We start from the raw sequence: 23138 nt of genomic DNA on the forward strand, positions 1-23138 counted from the left end.
TCATGTTGTGCAAGATAATACACGTGTACATGATGTCAGTGATATTTTTCACGTACCACAGCCGAGACGGGGCCTTCACAATATTGAATCTGGCTTGAAGGACCCCAAAAGCTCTTTCGACGTCTTTACGAGCGGATTCTTGACGCTGCGCAAAAAGAACCCATCTCGGGTCTTGCGGGTTGCTGAGCGTCTTCACGAAAGTCGACCACCTTGGGTAGATACCATCGGCTAGATAGTAACCCATGTGGTATGTATTTCCGTTGACGGTGTAGTCGATCGCCGGTGCTACACCATTCAAGACATCATTGAAGAGAGGTGAAGAATAGACACGTTCAAGTCGTTGTTGGATCCGGCAACACCGAAATATGCATGCCAAATCCATAGGCGGTAGTCGGCGACCGCTTCAAGGATAAGTGTTGGGTCGCTGCCTTTGTGGCCGCTTAAGTGTTGCCCCCTCCAAGCAGTCAGGCAATTCTTCCACCTCCAATGCATGCAGTCAATGCTGCCAAGCATGCCGGGAAAGTCATGGACTGTTTCGTGAAGACGAAGCAATCGTTGGCAATCATCGGTGGTGGGTGCCCGAAGGAATTCATCCCCGAAAGTTGAACGAACGTCCTCGCAAAAATTTTTAAGGCAAAGGATTCCAGTGGACTCACCGACATGCAAATACTCGTCGAAGAGGTCAGTCGTTTGCCCAGTAGCAAGTTGTCGGATCGCACACGTACACTTCTGCAACGCCGAGAGACTTTGCCGACCGGCTGCTTCTGTACTTGTTTGAAAGTATTCAACACGGGCGGACAATGTGTTGACAATACGCATAAACAAGCGTTTTAACATGCGAAAACGGCGCCGAAAGTAATCTTCCGGTAACCGCGGCTGGTCGGAAAAATAGTCGGCAACGAGCTTTTCGTTGGCTCCCTCCCGGTCACGATGGATGTATCGGCGAGTTGATCTAGTTGGTTGAGGAGGAGGGGTGAGGGTATTCGCTGCGACATAGACTTCATAGGCGTCACGATGTTGTTCATAGGGGTGGGTAGGTACAATATATCTTACCGAAACCACCATACCGTATACCTTACCGTAAATTCGCTATGCGAAAAAATCATACCTTTATCTTACCAAAATTTTCGGTATACCGAACTTCGGTATACCTTATTTTCGATATGGAGAATTTTCACACCGATATCGTACCTCATTTTTGGTATGCCATACCAAAGTTCGGTATACCATACTTTTGCGGTATACTTTACTTTCAATATCAATGAAAATTGAATATTTGAGTTTTTAGAATACTATTTATATTTTATAGTAATTTAAATAATATACGGGTATTAAATACTAGTATATTTTATTCATATTATATTATATTTCACAATAAATTTTATAATTTACAAATATATAAAATACTTTATATATTATTATATTTATATTTTACTGTATATACCTTAAATTACGGCATATACTGAATTTCGGCATGCCGCGGTATATAAAAATTCATACCTTTACCTTACCGAAATATTTCGATAAGTTATCATACCGTACCGAAAATCACGGTGTACCGAAAATTCGGTATTTTGGGTATTTTTTCGGTACGATAAGGCCGGTATTTCGGCATTTCTAGGGGTGGATAGGTACGGTATACCTTACCGAAACCATCATACCGTATACCTTATCGAAAATTCGATATGAGAAAAAATCATACATTTACCTTACCAAAAATTTCGGTATACCTTATTTTCGGTATGACAAATTTCAATATCGATACCATACCTTATTTTCAGTATGTCATATCTAAATTCGGTATACCGTACTTTTGCGGTATACCATAGTTTTACGGTATATCGGACTACAATACGACATACCAAAATATCATTATTTTGTAAATAATTCTAAATACAAACACAAATGAAAATAAAATTTCAAAAATACTTACAAAACATGAAATTTAATCAAACTCAAACTTATTCAATAAAAAAAACTGCAACAATTAAACTCCACACAATCATATAACGTTCAACGATATTTGTTTGGAACTAATTTAACTAAAATCTTATATTTGTTTGAAACTAATTGATTCAACGATATCAAGTTTTCGTAATTGAGTTTATTTGATTTTATATTTACATGATTACCCGACAACTATAATGAGGCAAAATTTGATTTCTACATGTAAATATTTATTTGTTTGGTAAAAGTATGAATTTACTTGATATAATTTGGCATATATTGATATCGGTATATACCGTATTTTCGGTATACCCAGGTATACCTCGGTATACCCCGGTATACCTCGGTATATGAAATTCATACCGTTACCGTACCGTATACCGAAAATCCGGTATTTTTGGTATTTTTTTGATACGGTAAGGGCGGTATTTCGGTATTTCGGTATTTTTACCCAGCCCTAGGCATTTTGGTATTTTTCTCCAGCCCTAGTTGTTCAAAGTATTCTTGTTCTTCGCGCTCCGCTTCCGCAATGAAATGAGTGAAATCCATTTGAGGGTTTGAGTGAGAGAGGAAGATGTAGATATAAGTTGTATGAAAAAATATGAATGAGGGATGAATGAGAGATGATTTGATGTGAAAAATGGATGATGAATATGTGTATTTATAAATGATTTTGGGGATAATAAAAAGAAAAAAAAATCAAAAAAATCCAGAAAACGATAAAAAAACTGCCAGATTTTTGGGATTCTGAAAAAATATACTCCCTCCGTCCCAATAAATATGCAACATTTGGTTTCCGGCACGAGATTTTATGCAGTGTTGTTTTGTGAGTTAATGAAGAGAGAGTAAAGTAAGAGAGAAGAAAAAGTAGAGATAATATTATTTCCATTTTAAGAAATGTTTCATTTTTATTGGGACAATCCAAAAAGGAAAACGTTTCATTTCTAATGGGACAGAGGGAGTATATTTTTTAATTTTTGGTATTATTTTCGATTTAAAAAAAAATTTGAATTTCCAACGAAAATGCCGTTGACCAATCAGAACGCGCCACGTCAGCTGCTCGCTGGTACGGACGTGCTCGATGCATCAAGTAGTGCCGCGCCAACGGCAAGAGCGCAACGGCGGACAGAGGTGCCGTGCCGCTGGCACGGACAGATGGACAGCGTCCTGCTCACCGCTGCGGATGCTCTGAAGGTGACGACATCTGTAACGGAAATATAATTACGAGGAATTAAACTCAATTTCTATAAAGGAGGCGTGGATTGTTGGTTAGGGCTTCCAAGACTCTCGCCTTCACTCTGCAGATTCGCGAACCAGGTATGTTTTCTCCTAAAAATTCCTACTTTCCAAACTCCGAATCCACAAGGAAATTTTTGCTTTCATTTTACGCCCAATTATTGCTAATTTACTTCAAAAGCAACGAAGAAATTCGCTAAATCAAAATCTAGTCCGGCTGCGACTTGCTGAGTTGCCGTCAAGATGCTCCCTTTTTTCCCAATTAGTTATGCTCCCCACCATCTCCATGCATGTCGATTTAGTGTAGTTTGATTACGTTTGTATTCACTCTTCATTTCCTCATTTAGGACACTGTCTGGTAATTCGATAGTACGAGGTTGCTGTGTCAATTGATTGAAAAACATTCTACTAGTATAATTTTTGAGTTTCTTACTGTTTTACATTTCCACTCCCAAAGGGGTTTTCAGTATATTGAGGTACATTACAAGGATTCAACTGGAGACCTACAGTAGTTGGTGAGGCGTTTTTCATGTCTTGCAAGTCCAAGGTGTTTATCCCACAAGATTGCCACTTGCATCTCAATAGGTGTTGACCATATCAATTACACCCAATAATCGTTCGATGGCTTCAGCAGATCATATTGGTATCGCTTCCTCAGATAGTGATTATTCGGATTCAGATTCAGATTTCCGGGAAATAGATAATTATAGAGATGACTCTCCACTTAGGGATACTGCCACTACTATCAATGATAGGGTCCCTCCATCGCAAGCATCCTCATCTCGTCCTAACTCCACAGGTAGCACCTAAACGATTGGTCCTTAGTCACTTTCTGGTGTTGCTCATTAGATATCATCCAGTTGCAGCTCACACTATTTTTTCTTGTGAAGATCCTTCTTCTTCCAAGAGTCAAATTGTTCAGTATGAATCTCCAGTGAGGGACACCACCCCTCATCCTAATTCGAGAGGTACCGCCTAAACTATTTGTCTTAAGTCACTTATTGCAATCCAACGGGTGGCATGTGTCAGGTATTCCACATTTGCAGGTAACAATGGTCCTTCTCTTAAAGACCCTTCTTCTTCTAAGAGGCGAACTGCTCTTGATGAAATCCCATCAAGACCACAAAAGCGACTAATTATTGCAGAGACTGCCGGTACTTCAAGTTCAAGGATAGACAGTAATACTCATCCTATGAAGAGAGTCCTTCCTGGTTTTCAGTCTTCTACCTCTAACCCACACAATCTAATAGAAAATGTAAGTGCCAGTGCAATTCGCGAAACACACGGGAAATCAATGTGGTCAAATCCTTCTAATGGAAGTAGAATATTACCTCCGGCTATGATGCCTGGAAAACATTCTTCAACCACCTCATTGGTTGCTTTAAATGATCCTTTCTATCAAACCGGGGTAGGTGAAGAGAGGCCTGTAGGACCTGATGAGAGATTGGTTTTTCAAGCTGCTGTGCAGGTACTGTCTGTGTATTTTACATTTTTATTGTTTTTTTCTTTATTTGTGACCGTGCTCAATTATGAATTTGCATTTTAATTTTACTGCATGGATTTCCTTACTTTTGTAATTTACTTGAACTCTCAGAAGCTAAAGCATCTTACTTGGATTATTGTTTATTCTAGCTTCTATATTATTCTTTCTGATGTTCCTCTCCAAAGTGGAACATTTTTATGTTCATTCTAATCTGAAGTGGAGTCATGCTGTGCTTGGGCATACAAGTGCAGTCATGGACAAATTACATTAATAACATACTGGTGCATCACTTGGTTTACAACTTTAATTATCTGGATCAATAATGTAATGAACCTTCCATAACCAAAACTCCTTAGCTTACCTTGAGCAGCAGAGTGTGAATACTTTTTTTCCAAGCATCAATAGTTGTCATGACCACCCTTTAGGGTTAATAAATACGGGCGATCGTGATTAAAAGAATTTAATAAACAGACGAAAAAGATTAGGGTTTCAACACAAGTTGGACCAACTATTAATATCCAATTAAATAACCAAGAGTTTAATATTATCCAACAAGAAGTTCGGAATATCCATTATCCTAACAATTAAAGTTGTCGGCCCAAATAAAACATGAATAAACAAAAAGTCACAGCGGAAACGACCAAGAGAAAGAGTGACGTCATGTGTGAAGACACAACGACACCCAAGGTTCAAAAACAACCATAATATCTTAAATTCACTTGCTCAACACCACCACATCCTCGTCGCCGCTCAACCTGCACATAAGGAAAACACATGCAGGGCTGAGTATTATAAGAATACTCAGTGGCTCATGCCGAAAACATTTTTCAATAAAGAGTAATTTATCATGCCATTCACAAGTAACCATCGGGGTTTAGCTTTAGAATGTCCGAGGCACTCAAAATCATTTCCATTTCAAACATCGACTGATTAGTCATTTTCCCATAGACGTTTACCATATCTGCCAATACATGACTTGGAATGTGGCCACAAACCAAGCCACTAGACCGGCCAGCCCGTACACTAGCACACGATCTACCATAGGTGTACACTAGCCCAAGTAGGGTTTGCTACAAGGACCCGAATTCGATTTATATAATAATGGCATAAAGCCCCATCAGATAGGCACGTAAAAATCAAACCATGGCATGATAAATACAGTTTCATTTCCATCGATAAAATATTTAGGACGTTGTCCTTATTTAAAAGAAAGCCCACCTCAATTGCTTAATTCTCTACACTTCCTTCCCTTTGGTATCTCGATTCCCTTGCGAAGTCTCACCTTTAGAATTTTAAATAATACATATATCAACATACTTTCCAATTAGATAAAATAAAAAAAATGCATGCACCCTAGTTGAAGTCTTTTATCTTGTTCCCTCGATTTTTCGCATATTTTCGATTATTCGGCGGCCGCTTGTGCCCATCAATGTTGTCAAATAGCGGCTATAGCGGGGATATTGCGCTATAGCATATCAGTTTTTAATGAAAACGCTATCGCCACACCGATACGTAGCATTTTTCTGTGGCGGCCGCCATACCCGTGGCGGTCGTGGCGCCATAGCGCTACCATATCCCGCAATAGCGGTATTTTAGCCCAATTTTGACTTTTTGGTGCTAATTTTGACTTTTATTGGGCTTTTTATTTTTTAATTTAATTTTGCATAGGCCCAATCAGCCCACCCCAATAATTCTAACCCTAATTCCACAACCCCAATCTGCCTTCATCTCTACTCCTGCAGTCCTTCCACAATCTGCCACCCACCGTCGCGCCGCCGCCGGTTGCCGCCTAGCCAGCCCCCTCCAGCCCCACTCAGTGACTCAACCACCGCCCAGCCATACAGCCCCTCCTATTCACAATCTGCACCCTACAGCCCCTCCTATTCACAATCATACCTAGAAAAGGGAAAGGGAAAAGGAAAAGGCTTGCGCTTGTAGATGAAGAATCGGAAGAGGAAGAATTTGAGGATAGTGTAAGTGGAGATCAAGAGGAAGAAAGAAATGGAGGATGAAGATGAAATGGATGCCGATGATAGTGATGATGATGAGCTAGAAGACTATGTTGAGCTTGATGATTGATGTCTATTGAGCTTATCATGGTTTTATGTTTTGTTGAACACTTGAACTAAAGACTTTAATTGCTAGACTTTTATATAATTGTTTTCTATTTTATGCTTTATTACATGTTTTTAGAGTTTTTAATGTTATATTTTTATTATTTTCTAATTTTTTGAATTATATATGAATATATAAATATTATTTTATATATTTAATTAATGACCGCTATATCCCGCCATACCGATACGCTATATCCCTGTGGCATTTTTCGGGCGAACCGCCATGAACCGCTATACTGCTTTGACAACATTGGTGCCCATAATTCCTCCGTTGGCTCCTCGTACTTTCCTCCAAAATATAGAAATTAATTCCCAATATTTATTTAAGCTCGTAATTAAATCCCCGCAATTATTTCTCTTCGAATTAATTATTTCCGACATAAGATAAAGTTATTCACTATTTGAATTATTGTGGAAATTAATTAAATATTCTTCACCATTAAAGTTATTCATTGGTCCAAGTATTTAAATTAATTCCCAGCCCACTATTAGTCTTCAATTAATGGGCTGGGAATTAATTTAAATACTTGGACCAATGAATAACTTTAATGGTGAAGAATATTTAATTAATTTCCACAATAATTCAAATAGTGAATAACTTTATCTTATGTCGGAAATAATTAATTCGAAGAGAAATAATTGCGGGGATTTAATTACGAGCTTAAATAAATATTGGGAATTAATTTCTATATTTTTGAGGAAAGTACGAGGAGCCAACGGAGGAATTATGGGCATAAGCGGCCGCTGAATAATCGAAAATATGCGAAAAATCGAGGGAACAAGATAAAAGATATCAACTAGGGTGCATGCATTTTTTTTTATTTTATCTAATTGGAAAGTATGTTGATATATGTATTATTTAAAAATCTAAAGGTGAGACTTCGCAAGGGAATCGAGATACCAAAGGGAAGGAAGTGTAGAGAATTAAGCAATTGAGGTGAACTTTCTTTTAAATAAGGACAACGTCCTAAATATTTTATCGATGGAAATGAAACTGTATTTATCATGCTATGGTTTGATTTTTACGTGCCTATCTGATGGAGCTTTATGCCATTATTATATAAATCGAATTCGGGTCCTTGTAGGGCCGCAAACCCTACTTGGGCTAGTGTACACTTATGGTAGATCGTGTGCTAGCGTACGGGCTGGCCGGTCTAGTGGCTTGGTTTGTGGCCACATTCCAAGTCATGTATTGGCAGATATGGTAAACGTCTATGGGAAAATGACTGATCAGTCGATGTTTGAAATGGAAATGATTTTGAGTGCCTCGGACATTCTAAAGCTAAACCCCGATGGTTACTTGTGAATGGCATGATAAATTACTCTTTATTGAAAAATGTTTTCGGCATGAGCCACTGAGTATTCTTATAATACTCAGCCCTGCATGTGTTTTCCTTATGTGCAGGTTGAGCGGCGACGAGGATGTGGTGGTGTTGAGCAAGTGAATTTAAGATATTATGGTTGTTTTTGAACCTTGGGTGTCGTTGTGTCTTCACACATGACGTCACTCTTTCTCTTGGTCGTTTCCGCTGTGACTTTTCGTTTATTCATGTTTTATTTGGGCCGAAGCTTTAATTGTTAGGATAATGGATATTCCGAACTTCTTGTTGGATAATATTAAACTCTTGGTTATTTAATTGGATATTAATAGTTGGTCCAACTTGTGTTGAAACCCTAATCTTTTTCGTCTGTTTATTAAATTCTTTTAATCACGATCGCCCGTATTTATTAACCCTAAAGGGCGGTCGTGACAATAGTACTCTTCAACACTTAGTTTGTATCCTTTCTATATTAGTTTTCAGGGCAACTTCCAATTCAAGTTCAACTCTGATAAATATTCAAGCTAAAGCTCAATGTGTATACTGAACAGATCATTGTTTCATTTTACTCTCATTTTCTTGATTGCCTTACTATATGTAATGAGAAAGTTGTTCTTTTTTTGTGTATTGGATTTTATATGTTTTTATTGCAGGATCTTCATCAACAACAAAAAGAAGCTGATTTGCCTGATGGACTGTTGTCAGTTTCTCTTCTTAGGCACCAGGTCCTGTCTGCTTATTCATGGTACTTTTCTACTTGCGTTTGGGTATTTATGGTTTAATGCTTTGGCATTTTCTCTTTTCAGAGAATTGCTTTGGCATGGATGCTTCGTCAAGAATCATCTGGTTTGTGCATAGGGGGAATCTTAGCTGATGATCAGGTGGGCATGTTAGTCAGCAAATTTATTTTCCCACGTCTAATTCAATAAAATTCCTCATTTTTAGATCTTTTTTCCTTCAATATACATTATAATTTTTCATACCCCCAGGGCCTGGGCAAGACTATTTCAACGATTGCCCTCATACAAAAGCAAAAGACGCTGGAGGCCAAATCTAAAGCTAAGGAGTCGTCTTCTACCAAAACTGAAGCCTTTAACTTGGATGATGATAATGGAGTTCGTGGTTGTGCTGCTCTTGATGATGCAAACCAGGTTAAAGTATCTGATGCTTTAGCAATGCTTCCACAAGCGAGTAATTCAACCCCCAAAAGTAGGCCAAGAGCAGGGACATTGATTGTTTGTCCAGCCAGCGTGGTTCGACAATGGGCTCGGGAGCTGGATGAGAAAGTCCCAAAAAAGGCTAAACTTCGTGTTCTAGTATATCATGGAGGCAATAGGACCAAGAATCCTGTTACATTGGCAAGATATGATGCTGTTTTAACAACATATGCTATTGTATCAAATGAAGTTCCAAAACAACCTTTGGTTGAAGGGGATGATGATGAATTAAAGGATGGAGTTGCAGTATCTTCTGCATTTGCCATGGAGAAGAAGCAGAAAAAGTCATCTGTTAATAAGAAGTTCAAGAAGGGAAAAAAGGATGATGTGAATGCTTCAGATAGAAATTGTGGCACATTAGCAAAGGTTATATGGTCTAGGGTTGTTTTGGATGAATCCCAGACCATAAAAAATCACAGAACTCAAATAGCTAGAGCCTGTTGTAGCCTTAAAGCAAAACGAAGATGGTGCTTATCTGGAACTCCAATACAGAATTCTATAGATGAATTATTCAGCTATTTCAGATTTTTGAAATATGAACCATATGATAATTACAAAACCTTTGGTTCTTCTATCAAGGGTCTTATTTTGAGAGACTCTGTTAAAGGCTACAAGAAGCTTCAATTTGTCTTAAGGAATATCATGTTGCGCCGAACAAAAGGTGATTTTATGCACTATTCGGCCATTCGTTCATTTCCCTTTTTTGTGTTATATAACTGATGAAATTCTATAGTTTCCTAAAACTTCATATTTTGTATTTCCAGATTCACTTGCTTACTTCAGCAATATTTTATTTTGATTCATGTTTTAAGGGTCATCATAATCTTTTTCTTGCTGTGATAGGTGACTTAATTGATGGTAAGCCTATTATCAACCTACCTCCCAAAAAGGTACACTTAACAAGGGTCGATTTTTCCTTGGAAGAACGGACTTTTTATGAGAAACTTGAGTTTGACTCACGCAAACAATTCAAGGTCTGTCACCTTATTCAGTCTCCCCAATCCGTATATCCCCGTACCATCTTAGTTTGGCCTAGGTAGTAGGTGCAAATGAATGTTGCAACTGGCGGTGATACTGGCTTAGTCCTGAAGATAGTAGTCAAAATGTGCTACTTCATTCAGTATTTCCTCTTTAGGAGTGGTATTTCATCATTTCATGTGTTAATTTCTTGTCAAGTTTTCTCTTACTGCTTTATTTTATATAGTTTCCAAGACTTGGTCTACCAGTCTTGTCCATAATAGAAGTCAGTTGCTAGCACCTTGCAATACCTGTATAATGAAAACCTGTATTTGCAGTTGCTGTTGCTGCGGATACTATCTTTTTAAGCTACTCTGGTTTACAGGCTCACTTCTTAGTTTGATATCTGGTTATTGTTTGCATTAATGATTTGATGTTGTAACCATTGCTATCTCGAGGATTTTATTTCCTTGTGCTAGTTTAGAGCTATTGAGTATCTACCTTATGAACTGAAGTCTGAACAGCCACCAATTAATTACATACACCTATATATTGGCTTCAGATGTTTAAGCAAGGAGAAGGCTGAATCAAAATAGGGAAAACTTCATGCAACATTCCACTAGCATGCTTTTTAAGTACTGAATACATAGTACAAGAAAATTTCAGTTTTACTGATTCTGGATCTGGTTCTTGCACTGAATTTGTAGAGAAATGCTCCATAATAGTGAAAAGGGAATTATGTTTCCAGAACTTGAAATGTGAAAAAACATGTCATTGTTGAGATTGCAATATGTTACAAAAGCTGTGGTTTTGATATTTGCAGGCTTATGCTGCTGCTGGTACCGTCAGTCAAAATTATGCAAATATCTTATTGATGCTTTTGCGTCTTCGCCAAGCATGTGATCACCCATTACTTGTCAAAGGGCTCAGCTCAGATCCTGTTGGAAAGGATTCGTCTGAGATGGCTAAGATTCTTCCCAGAGAACTACTTGTTAATTTATTGAAACCATTGGAAGCTTCACTGGCCATATGTCTTGTGTGCAGAGTACACTCTTTTCTATACTTCATTTGATTGCTGTTTAATTTGATCTCTTGGTAACTGTCATTTTTTCAAAGGAGTTGAGGTTTGATTAAGCATGAGAGTCTTCAAGTATTGCTCTTTGCTATCATAACCTGCCAAAATTAATTGTAGCAATGGATTACCTGAAGTAGTATCCCAATTATGTGTTTCATAGCTCAAAAATATTGCCTTGATTATCCAGAAGAACAAGAAAGTAGTACCTATGAATTGTCTTCATTAGAGATCCTCTTTTTCCCTTATTCATCACAAATTCTTCAAGTTTTGGGTTAAATTAACAGAAAAAGCAAGAATTAATGTTGATTTGTGGATAAATTTTGTCCATATAAGGGAAGGGACTGGAAAATTATATTGTTTGGGATTAAAGTCCCCATCTGATGGTTAATATTTTTTTTCATGGTGCTGTCGGTTATAAGGATTTGATGTATACATTTTATGTGCTACAGGATCCTCCTGAAAATGCAGTGGTCACAATGTGTGGGCACGTTTTCTGTTATCAATGTGTTTCAGATCATTTAACTGGTGAAGACAATACATGTCCTGCTCATCAATGTAAAGAACAACTCGGTGCCGATGTTATATTTTCAAGATCCACTTTGAGGAGATGCCTGTGTGTTGATGTGGATGGTGATAGCCCTGTTCAGTACGAACAGCATGATGAATCTGCAGTTCTACAGAGAAACTACGTATCATCAAAGATCAAGTCCGCTCTTGAAATTCTCAAGTCATGCACATCAAAAGGCCAGAGTTCAGAGTCACAGGATTTTTTCATATTTGACGAGGATGTTTCTGCATCTGATCATGAGTTTGAGGCAGCAAGTGTAGCACCTGAAAAGGCTATTGTTTTTTCACAATGGACTAGCATGCTAGACTTAGTCGAGATGTCACTGAAGAACAACCATATCAGTTATCGCAGGCTAGATGGTACTATGTCAATAGTTGCTCGAGACATGGCCGTAAAAGATTTCAACACTGACCCTGAGGTGGGGATCCCCATACCATTTCTTGTTAAGACTGTCTTATTTTTTCCTAGAATCCTCCAGTTTTGTTTCTTGTAATAGTTGCTTTGTTATACTCCCTCCTTCCCCTAAAAATAGAAACTCATTCCTTTTTGGCCAGTCCTCTAAAAATAGAAACTTTCCATTTAAGGAAATTTCTCTCTCTAATGAGGTGGGACCCATTTTTCACTAACACACTTTTCTTTCTATCTTTTTGTTACCTTACCAATTTTGCATTAAAACCCGTGTCATTTCAAAAGTTTCTATTTTTAGGGGACGGAGGGCGTATTCTTTAAATTATAAGTTGCTGTTGTCCAACTCTGCAGGTTGATGTCATGTTAATGTCTTTAAAAGCCGGGAATCTAGGACTCAACATGGTTGCTGCGTGCCGTGTAATCCTCTTGGATCTTTGGTGGAATCCGACAACAGAGGATCAGGCTGTTGATAGAGCCCACAGAATAGGGCAGACTCGTACAGTTACTGTATCACGGTTAACTGTCAAGGACACAGTTGAAGATCGCATCCTGAGTCTTCAGGTACTTCCCTCAAGCCTTGTTGATGTTTGTGAATTTGAGGTTGGGGTTATAAGGATTGTGGATGTGTTTTCAGGATGACAAGAGAAAAATGGTGGCATCGGCGTTTGGGGAAGATCAAAGTGGTAGCCGCGGTGCTCGCCTCTCGATGGAAGACCTGAGATTTTTGTTTGAGGGCTGACGACGTTGAACAAATTGTTTTTCTTTTTTGTTGCCTGCGATGCAATGGCCAATTTTTGAGTCCATATTTGCAGCATTTCCTGTTATCTGATTTAAACGACCAAATTAAGGGTTGATTTTTAATCATTATGCATATGAAATTTATTCGGGTCAGCGAGGGATTGATGGTCGGAACGACACCCCTAATGAGGCTGTGGCGACTCCACATTCCACTAAAGAGCATCCACAACCATATTCCTTAAATCATTCATTCACTACGTTATTCATGACTCCACATTCTACTAAAGAGCATCCACAACTATATTCCTTAAATCATTCATTCACTACGTTATTCATGAATTCATATTGCTTTTTACCATATTCATTATTTCAGAATCAACACTTTACGATTAACCATTAATACTTAACTATTTGTGGATTCCATATTTTTATTTCAATTTATTTTTTATAAAATCCAATCAAATTAGTTTTCTATAAACACATAATTATGCCTTCATTTAATATATATTTTAATAAATTTAATTCATATATTAAAATTTAAAAAGCAAAAATATGAAAGAAAGCAAAAAAAAAATAGGAAAAAAACTAAAACCAAACAAAATAGAATTAAAAACATGGTTTGCGGTTGGCTAGGTTCAATTCCACTAAAGTTTGTCTCACTTCCTTTTATGCATTCGTCTTGCAAAAAAAAATTAGTTAAATTGTAGAGAGAGTAAAGTAAAAAAGAGAATAATATAGATAATAGTCTTACTTACATTATTCTTTCTCTTAATTTACTTTCTCTCAACTTTAAATATTTATTATAGAATTATTTTTGCCTAACGAGTGCAATAAAGAAAGTGAGATAAACCTTCTGGGACGGAGGGAGTACTACCAAATTCAAACTCATTTTTAAATTAATCTATGGTACAACATCAAATATGGTGTAACTGCAATTGTGAGACAAAAACCCAAAAATGGTGTAAATGATTAGAGTAAAACTATTTTTCAATGTGAAATATACTAAAAAATGAGTTCGAGTTTGATACAAATGGTAGGAGATAACTTAAACATGTGTATTAGTTATGAAACCTACAGAATTATAAATAGCCAAAGGTCATGAAAGACAACCATTGTGGATGTTTTAAGTTGTAACTCATTTCACTAACATAGTATAAAATCAATACTAATAAAAGTATATTATGTTAATTTCTTTCACTTATTTTTTTATACAGTATAAAGTTTGAAGTCAGTGTAATAAAGTGGGACATGTAACGAAGTGGAGCACTAAAGTTGTAGTAGTACTAGTTAAAATCTTGAGTAAGTAGCAACTGGTGTATTTGTCAGTGTATTTTTTTTGGTAATGTACTGATATATATGTTGAATTGGTTTATTATTGTTAGAATTGTCTCAAGGCTAATTTATCTTTTGTTTATTTAATGGGAAATCCGATTGCTGTATATGCTGGTTATCAAGACAGACGCTTTCAAATTATTATCAGTGATGCAGCTCTGATTTAAGTTCCAATTGCATTGATCACATAAAATTTCTTTATTTTTCTTTTTGATTTGTTAAAATTTCATTCTTCGTTAATAAGTTTATAACAAAAAGGGGGCAAAGTCTAATCCTAGTGTCAGTTATTGGTAATGTTTATTTATAAAGTATTGGTGGATAATAAAATCTACAAAGTATTAGTAAATTGTTAATTCTAATGATATTAATTATAAATTAATAGTTTTATTCAAAAATTTCCTTAATTAAAATTGCATAATTTAAGGAATGAATTAAAATAGAAAGTTACCATATTTTTAAGTGATAAATATAGAAGAAGCAGAGGCCCATAAATAGGGCCCAAATCCTATAAATACCTTCTCCTCCCATTGATTTCGTCTGCATCAAGTCATCATCTCTAAAAGAGAAGTACCAAATCGAATTTTGAAACATAACCCTAATTGCAGAGCAGAAGCAATATCTGAGACCAACAATGGCAGCTTCGGCAATGTTGCTCGATCCTAATCCTGTGCCGATCTCCGAACCTCCGCCGTCTTATCCGGCCGTCAAATCGGATGTTCCCGCCGTCGACGACGAAGATTTGTACGGACGGCTTAAATCCTTGCAGCGGCAGATCGAATTCATCGATATTCAGGAGGAGTACGTCAAGGACGAATTGAAAAACCTAAAGCGGGAGCTTCTTAGGGCGCAGGAGGAAGTGAAGCGGATTCAATCCGTGCCCTTGGTTATCGGCCAATTCATGGAGATGGTTGATCAGAACAACGGCATCGTCGGCTCCACCACCGGCTCGAATTACTACGTCAGAATCCTGAGCACCATCAACCGCGAACTACTCAAACCCTCTGCCTCCGTCGCGCTGCACCGCCATTCCAACGCATTGGTCGATGTCCTGCCCCCGGAAGCTGACTCCAGCATCTCGCTTCTCAGCCAATCTGAGAAGCCTGATGTCACATACACTGTCAGTATCTTCTGTTGTTATGTTGGTTTTCATGTTTAGTTTTAATTGAGGGGTTGATTGGTGAATTAGGGCTATCCTGTTTGATTAATTTTTCTAAACCGGTGGAATTGGTGTTGTTTTGAGTATTGTACAATTAGGTCAGGGAACCCCCTTTACAACATCAAGAAATGGGAAAACACTATAATTGAGCCTTTCAGATAATACAGTTTAGACTTAATCAGATTCTTAGTTTTTAAACACTTTTGACTGGACAGTTTAGAACTGAAAAACTCGTTACATCATTCTGTTTATGCAGTCTTATATTTAGGATTGAGAATTGTAAGATCAAATAGCTATTGGCTGTAACACTTTTTTAACAGTAAGATACTTTGACACTTTTTATAATTAATGGCTGCCTCTTTCTATTCTAGCTTCTAAGCTTCAACTATGGTCTCAAATGACATCTTCCTGTTTATTACGTAATCAGGATATTGGTGGATGTGATATTCAAAAGCAAGAGATTCGTGAAGCTGTTGAGTTACCTCTCACTCACCACGAACTGTACAAGCAGATTGGTATTGATCCTCCTCGTGGTGTGTTACTTTATGGCCCTCCTGGTACTGGGAAGACCATGCTTGCAAAGGCTGTAGCAAACCACACAACTGCAGCTTTCATTAGAGTGGTGGGTTCGGAGTTTGTTCAAAAATATCTCGGAGAGGTACTTTTAAGAATTTTAGCCCTTTCCTTATAGCTTGGGTTCAATGTGATATTGAAAGTCATTATTTTTTGCTTTCCATTTCAACAATTGATGTATGCATTATTAACTAATATGGTAATGTTGCTGTTGGAAATTAGGGGCCTAGAATGGTCCGTGATGTATTTCGTCTGGCGAAGGAGAATGCACCTGCAATTATCTTTATAGATGAGGTAGATGCCATTGCAACAGCCCGTTTTGATGCCCAAACTGGAGCTGATAGAGAGGTTCAGAGGATTCTTATGGAACTTCTAAATCAGGTATCTAACTTAGAGCAAGTCTTTCATGATAGCACTTTTGATTTGAAGTTCTGTATATACACTAACATAATAAGTTAATGATGTCCTATACAATGAACTTGGGGTATTATACTTCTATCACCACTGTTGCTAAATGCACGCCGCATGCCTTTTGCGTAGTGCCTATAGCAATATAGCTCAAGGGCACGTGCACCTTTAAATATTGTTATCGTTATTAGTTGTAGTAGTGGTGGTAGTATTTGAATTCCTCAGTTTTCTTAATCTCTGTGCATTGATCTATGCTTTGGTAGATGGATGGCTTCGATCAAACTGTAAATGTAAAGGTCATCATGGCCACTAATCGTGCGGACACTTTGGACCCTGCACTTCTCCGTCCTGGTAGACTTGATCGTAAAATTGAATTTCCTTTGCCTGATAGGCGCCAGAAGAGACTTGTTTTTCAGGTTAGTATTTGAGAAAATTATATCAGCATTCACTAAATGCTTTAAATGGAATGAACATCCTATTCCTGAATGTTTTGTAATGATTTTACTGGGATGTATATTGGGCAGGTTTGTACTGCTAAGATGAACTTAAGTGATGAAGTTGACTTGGAAGACTATGTCTCTCGACCTGATAAAATAAGTGCTGCTGAGGTTTGTTTCTTGGATTCCATAAATTACTGGTTTAATATGCAGTTTCTACAACTTGCTGACTTATCAATGTATGTATGATATGGAAAGTGCTTTTAATTACTGATCAGTAGTAGATGGTGAAAAGGGCTTAGTTATGTGCTATATATAATGAGAAAGAGAGCATGCTAAGTTTAATTTTGTTGGTTGTGAATGTGCAGATTGCAGCTATATGTCAGGAGGCCGGTCTGCACGCGGTGAGGAAAAACCGGTATGTGATACTTCCCAAGGATTTTGAGAAAGGATACAGAGGCAATGTTAAGAAGCCAGATACTGATTTTGAGTTTTACAAGTAATTGCACTTAATTTTCTTCAGCTGGGATTTGTATCTATGGCTTTAGTACTCAATTGTATTACTATGGATACTTTATCCAGATTACTTGTCTGTGTCATATCTATTTAGGGGGGGTTCGGTTGACAAGATTAAATCTCATGATTAAATATGTATCATGTTTGGTTTATAAGATTGAACCATTCAACTTAATCCTAGATGGATAGTCTCATGATTAGGGATGTCAATGTAACCCGAACCCGCGGGCCGGCCCGAATAACCAGATAAAAATACAGGGTTAGGGTTGTAATTTCGCAGCCCGAATTTAAAATCGGGCAATTCGGGCTGACCCGTTCGGGTTGTCGGGTTAGGCGGGCTGACCCGTTCGGGTTACGGGTCGGCCCGTCGGGTTGAAGGCTTCTGCACAGCGAGCAGTTTTTGTAACGGTCATAACTTTCTCTACAAAGCTCCGATTGAGGCGTGCAATATATCCACGTGAAGCTCTTTCGAAGACGAAGAGAATGATATGTATTAGAGGTTTATCAGACTTCAAAATCGCGAGAAACATTGACTCAAACAAGGCTGCTGCACATCCACATATTTTGTGTACATTTTCTAATCATTTTCTATCATTTCTCAACAAACATGTAAACATACCAAAATATAGAAATATAATCAAAATCATCCAAGACAACCCTCTAAAACCATGCAAAATCCAAATACGCCAACCCACTATATAAGATCATGAAAAAATCACCATGTGGTTCATGGATTCATAAATACTCGTATATAAAAGCTTTCTTTTAGTATATTTCCAATATAATAGTGCAAAGTGTTTTGACGCCGCTTCGTCATTGAATTATGCGTACTTTGATGATTCTTAAAACAAAGATAAATTATTATTTGACTTATTTACAGCTGCAATAAATTAAATTTGACCAATCATAATTCAAGAAAACTTAGAGTTACTCCAGTTAGCTAGCATCTTTATAATTCACTCTTTAACAATTCAAAATATTTTTGTTACATCTATGATGCACCTCTCACATTATGAAAATTTTGTTTAATTTTCTACGAATTGATTTATGTTTGAATTTTGAAACAAAGTGTTGATTTATGTTTTAAATACATAAACATAAACATACTATTGATAGATATTTTGTAAATAATTATGTAATGAATAAGTTATTTAAATTTAAATAACTTAATCTTTTTTAAAAATATTAAAGAAAATAAAAAATATGTATTTCATTGTTGAATGATTAATTAAAAATATGTATATAAATAAAGAAAATTTAAAATACGTATTATTTTTTGAAAATATTAAAAGAATTAAAAATACGCATTGGCCCGAATAACCCGGTGGGTTAGCCCGAAACCCGAAGGGTTAGGGTTATGGTCGAACTTTTATAACCCGAAAAAATCATAACCCGAATAGCCCGTACCCGAATGGCCCGACAACCCGAACGGGTTGGCCCCGATTGACATCCCTACTCATGATAATTAGTCATAGTCTCCTCCTTCAACTAAAATAATCCCACAACTTAATCTTAGATGGATAGTCTCATGATATTAGTTATGGTAATCGAACGTCACCTTAACTGATGAGTTGAAGAATTGGTTGGGTTTGATGTGAATTTTGTAATGCAAGAATGCATGCACCTCCTGCGTTTAATAAAAGATGCAGTTGCTTCTAAAATAATCATCTAATCTCCAAATCCACTCACTTTTGAAGTAAGGTTCCTTTTTATCACTTTCTTTTTTTCCTTCATTATCCTTCATTAACTCACTACTTATTTCTCATTCAAAAGTCAAAAAGTAAAAATTAAAAGAATAAATTAATCTGCATCCCTGGTTTTGGGCAAAGTAATATTTTCTTCGGTTTCAAAAAAATATAAACTTTAGAAATGGTAGAGGTTTTAATGCAAATTGGTAAAATACTAGAGAAAAAGAAATAAAATGATTAAAGCAAAAAAAATGGAGAGAAAAAATAAAGAATAGTGTTAGTGAATTATAAGGTCTATTTTCTAAAATGAAAAGTTTTTATTTTTAGAAATAGGTGGAAAGAATTTCTAATTTTCGAAACAAATATTTATTGTGAAAATGTAAATGTTAATTAAAAAATCTGCAGGTGGATAAAGTCATAAAGATAAATGATTGGCAGTCAGGTAAGGGTTAAGAGCATGATTAAGTTATGATGGTGGTTGATTAGTGCAAGATTATGTGCCACATTCCCCTATCGAATCACTCCCTCCACTTTTACCTTCCGATAAATTTACATCTCGTTTATGGATTTTAATTTAACCCTACTACTCCAGAATTTCATGTTATTTCCTCCCTTTCTTGACATCAACCTATTTTACACCAAATTTATTCTAATAAACTAATAATAGAGAGAATAAAAAATGTCTTATGTCCCAATCTAATTAAGATCACATATTTTCTTTTTTAGTTTCTTTCAAATAAAAGATACGTTTATATTCAACTCTTTTTGATTAATACCCCAATCATTTTTTTCTCCAATTAAATATTTAACTCTATTTCTTTCTCTCATTAATACTTACATGTCACGACCGCCCTTGCTAAAGATAGTGAAAACGGGGAAAACGTGACAAGGGGAGGGACTAAGGAGCGGGGAAGAAAAGGGGGACGCAATGAAAGACAACAATAAAGGATGACATTGAATATGAAAACCCAATTAACTTAAAAAAGAAATATTTTAGTTTATTGAAAAGTTAAGCAACGGATTTTAGTCTCAAGATACTTAATGTCATAAAATAGTATTAAATAGTGCGGAAGACTTCTAGAAAATAATTTCAAACACGACAGCGGAAAAACAAGTATCAAAGGAGAGTCATAGGATGACGCTCATGTATGAAGACACGACGCATCCGGAATTCCTAAAGCTCACTCAACATCCGCTGCAACATCTCGCTCAACCTGCACATAGGGAAAACATATGCAGGGCTGAGTACTTGTTGTACTCAATGGGCTCATGCCGAAAATATTTTATAATAGTTATGTCATCCATACCAGTGAACTCGAGTTTTAACATTTTAGAAAATAATATCATCAAGTATGACAAAACATTTTCGTAGTCTGGCCAGACAAAACAATCTCCCCACTTTCTCAACAATCAATCATTCACATCCTCATACCATAGTGCGACGAACGTGTGGCCACACTATTTGTCTACGAGACCGGCCGACTAGCAAGGACGGTTCACGATCCCACCTGTGTACACAGCCTGATAGGGTTTGCGGCCTTACTCAGACCCGAATTCGTTTCACACATAGCCCTATAGCCTAACGGAGCATGCTCAAATGAACAAGGCATCATGCAACAATCTCAACATCAAAACAATCACAGCCCTATAGCCTAACAGAGCAAGCTCAAACGAACTAGGCATCAGAAAACAATCTCAACATCAAAACAATCATGACATGACATAACACTTTAAACCACCCTTATAACTCCAATATCATAATTTTGAAACGTAAAAGAGTTTTAGTAAAAAAAGCCCACCTCGATTGCTTACAAACACTGCTCTGACAAGACTGCGCAGTTCAATTGAAAAATTCGTTAAAAGTTCATCTTTTGGTCGTTTGGTCGGCCAAACGCCCGTCGGAACCTACTATCCGAACACCACAGTTTTTTTTAAAGGAAGGTCATATAGTTTTTTTTTCCTCCGGACATACATAATTTTTAGGAGTTCGAGATACATTCGGCAAGCTAACCAGCCCTTCCCCAGCCCCTTGTGGTTTGTAGACAGGCCGCCAACTAGCCCCTTGTGGTTCGTAGACAGGCCGCCAACCAGCCGGGCACCTCCGGCGGGTCTACGCCCGTGAACAGCCGCCATCTGAGACGGCGCCACCCGAGACGGGTTCCAGGCCCATCAGCTTGCCAAGCCCCAAGACAACCAGCCTTGTAAAGGCCCACAAGGGAAATTAATCCCAAGTTGCGCCATCCAGGATTCGAACTCAAGACCTCCTGGATGGTGCGGTATCCTTGCCACCCTCCTCAACCACTTGAGCTAGGGGGCTTGGATCCGAATACCACAGTTTTCATGCTCAACATTTACAAACTAGGGTTTGTCTATCATTCATCCACACATACATATTCATGCTTTCAACACATATTCCCGCTTCAAAAACGACATCACAACCATGTTCTCCTATTTACACATAGCATTTACCAATGAATCACCCACAAACTTGCACACACACATACATATTCATGCAAACATCCTTCCCAACCGATTAATTTTTTGATCTACGATTTCTACACTCACTATATGCATGAGGGGATCAAGAAACATGGATTCAATGGTAAGAAGGAGAAAGATGAATCAAAGTATACCTTTCTCTTGAAAAACAATCGGTAGGAATGACGAATGATGCGATTCTTCGATGAATCTTGAATTTCCAACTCCACAATGATGCAAGAACAAGGAATTGGTGAAGGATTGGTGGAGAAGGAGATGAAGAGAGGGAAAAACGTGTGGGAGAGAGGAGAGGGAGAGAGTGGCGTGAATAATGGGGCTAGGGTTAGGGTTCTTTTAATTTATAGTCTAGGATAAATCACACAATTAAATAAAATAAATAAAATTGTGGAAGAATAAAATAGAGGTCTCAAAGAAGGAAAGAGTCAAATCCTAATTAAAATAGGATATGGAGAGATTTGGCAAGATATTTTAAGATTTAATTGGATTTTAATTCAAGGAAGGAAATAAACAAAGTACCAATTAAATCTACAAAATAATTCCTTCTCCTAATTAATAGGAGAATTTCAAAAATTTCAAGGGATGGACAAGGGATCAAAAATCATGTAGAATAAAATAGGGACAATTTGGTTTGAATTTAATTTGGATAAATATCCTAAAACAATTAATTAAATCTAAGAAAGAAAGTATTATTTCCAATAAATAGGAGGGCCGAAAATTCCAATAAAATGGCTAGAATAATTATGCATGATCCCATTTAATTTAATTCACACATTGGAAGTTTAATCACATTATTTCACATAACTCACAACAACTAATTTCACATAATTAACTCAATCACATAGAAATTAAATTTCATCATTGAATTTCCCAAAACAACATCCTCATCAAAAAAAAAATAAGTCACAAATTTTCAGGGTGCTACATTACACCCCTTTTTTTCTCTCTTAATTAAACACATTAACCAACAACTTATAAAATTTTTATAACCAATCTGTTGATCGTGAGATTGATCACCTCACACTTCTATAAAAGAGGTCTTGGCTAAACAGTGAACCACGGTGATGTGAAGCTCACAATATCTATGCAATGAGGTAATTTATTGGGGCACGCGGGGCAGAATTTAATATTTAATTTAATATTATTTTTAATAATAAAATAAATAATATTATATTACTAATATTTAAGTAGCACTAACTTCATTAATAAAATATAAACATGCATTAACTTGCAAATATATTATTCATGTTAAAATATAAAATTATTGTAAATATTATATACATTCAAAATCATCGAAAATATTATATACAAAAGTGATATAAGTAGAGTAGTAAGTATTTAGATTTCAAAAATATTTAAAAGTTTATTTTGTTACATAGAGAATAATTAAGATGCATTGATCACAAATTATAAGTACTTTAGGAAAAAAAACATTAACACAAGATTAAAAATGACTTTAATTAAAGA

General features: G+C 36.7%; 2 protein-coding genes across 2 annotated transcripts; both read left to right on the top strand.

Moving 5' to 3' along the window:
- The first annotated feature begins 3168 nt into the window (after positions 1 to 3168).
- On the top strand, positions 3169 to 13218 carry LOC121746571 (helicase-like transcription factor CHR28). The gene is made up of 12 exons (XM_042140463.1): positions 3169 to 3264; positions 3641 to 3982; positions 4074 to 4151; positions 4230 to 4651; positions 8756 to 8827; positions 8909 to 8983; positions 9092 to 9980; positions 10163 to 10293; positions 11100 to 11321; positions 11801 to 12337; positions 12679 to 12888; positions 12962 to 13218. The coding sequence occupies exons 2-12, from the start codon at positions 3805 to 3807 to the stop codon at positions 13064 to 13066; spliced, it is 2919 nt and encodes a 972-aa protein (XP_041996397.1). The 5' UTR covers positions 3169 to 3264; positions 3641 to 3804; the 3' UTR covers positions 13067 to 13218.
- Positions 13219 to 14938: 1720 nt separating this feature from the next.
- LOC121746579 (26S proteasome regulatory subunit 6B homolog) lies at positions 14939 to 17662 on the top strand. The gene is made up of 6 exons (XM_042140474.1): positions 14939 to 15514; positions 15981 to 16211; positions 16349 to 16507; positions 16798 to 16950; positions 17059 to 17142; positions 17340 to 17662. Exons 1-6 carry the CDS (start codon positions 15029 to 15031, stop codon positions 17472 to 17474), a joined length of 1248 nt encoding a protein of 415 aa, XP_041996408.1. The 5' UTR covers positions 14939 to 15028; the 3' UTR covers positions 17475 to 17662.
- Positions 17663 to 23138: the final 5476 nt, after the last annotated feature.

This window comes from Salvia splendens, chromosome 1 (genome assembly GCF_004379255.2).
Source record: "Salvia splendens isolate huo1 chromosome 1, SspV2, whole genome shotgun sequence".
Classification (NCBI taxonomy): Eukaryota; Viridiplantae; Streptophyta; class Magnoliopsida; order Lamiales; family Lamiaceae; genus Salvia; species Salvia splendens.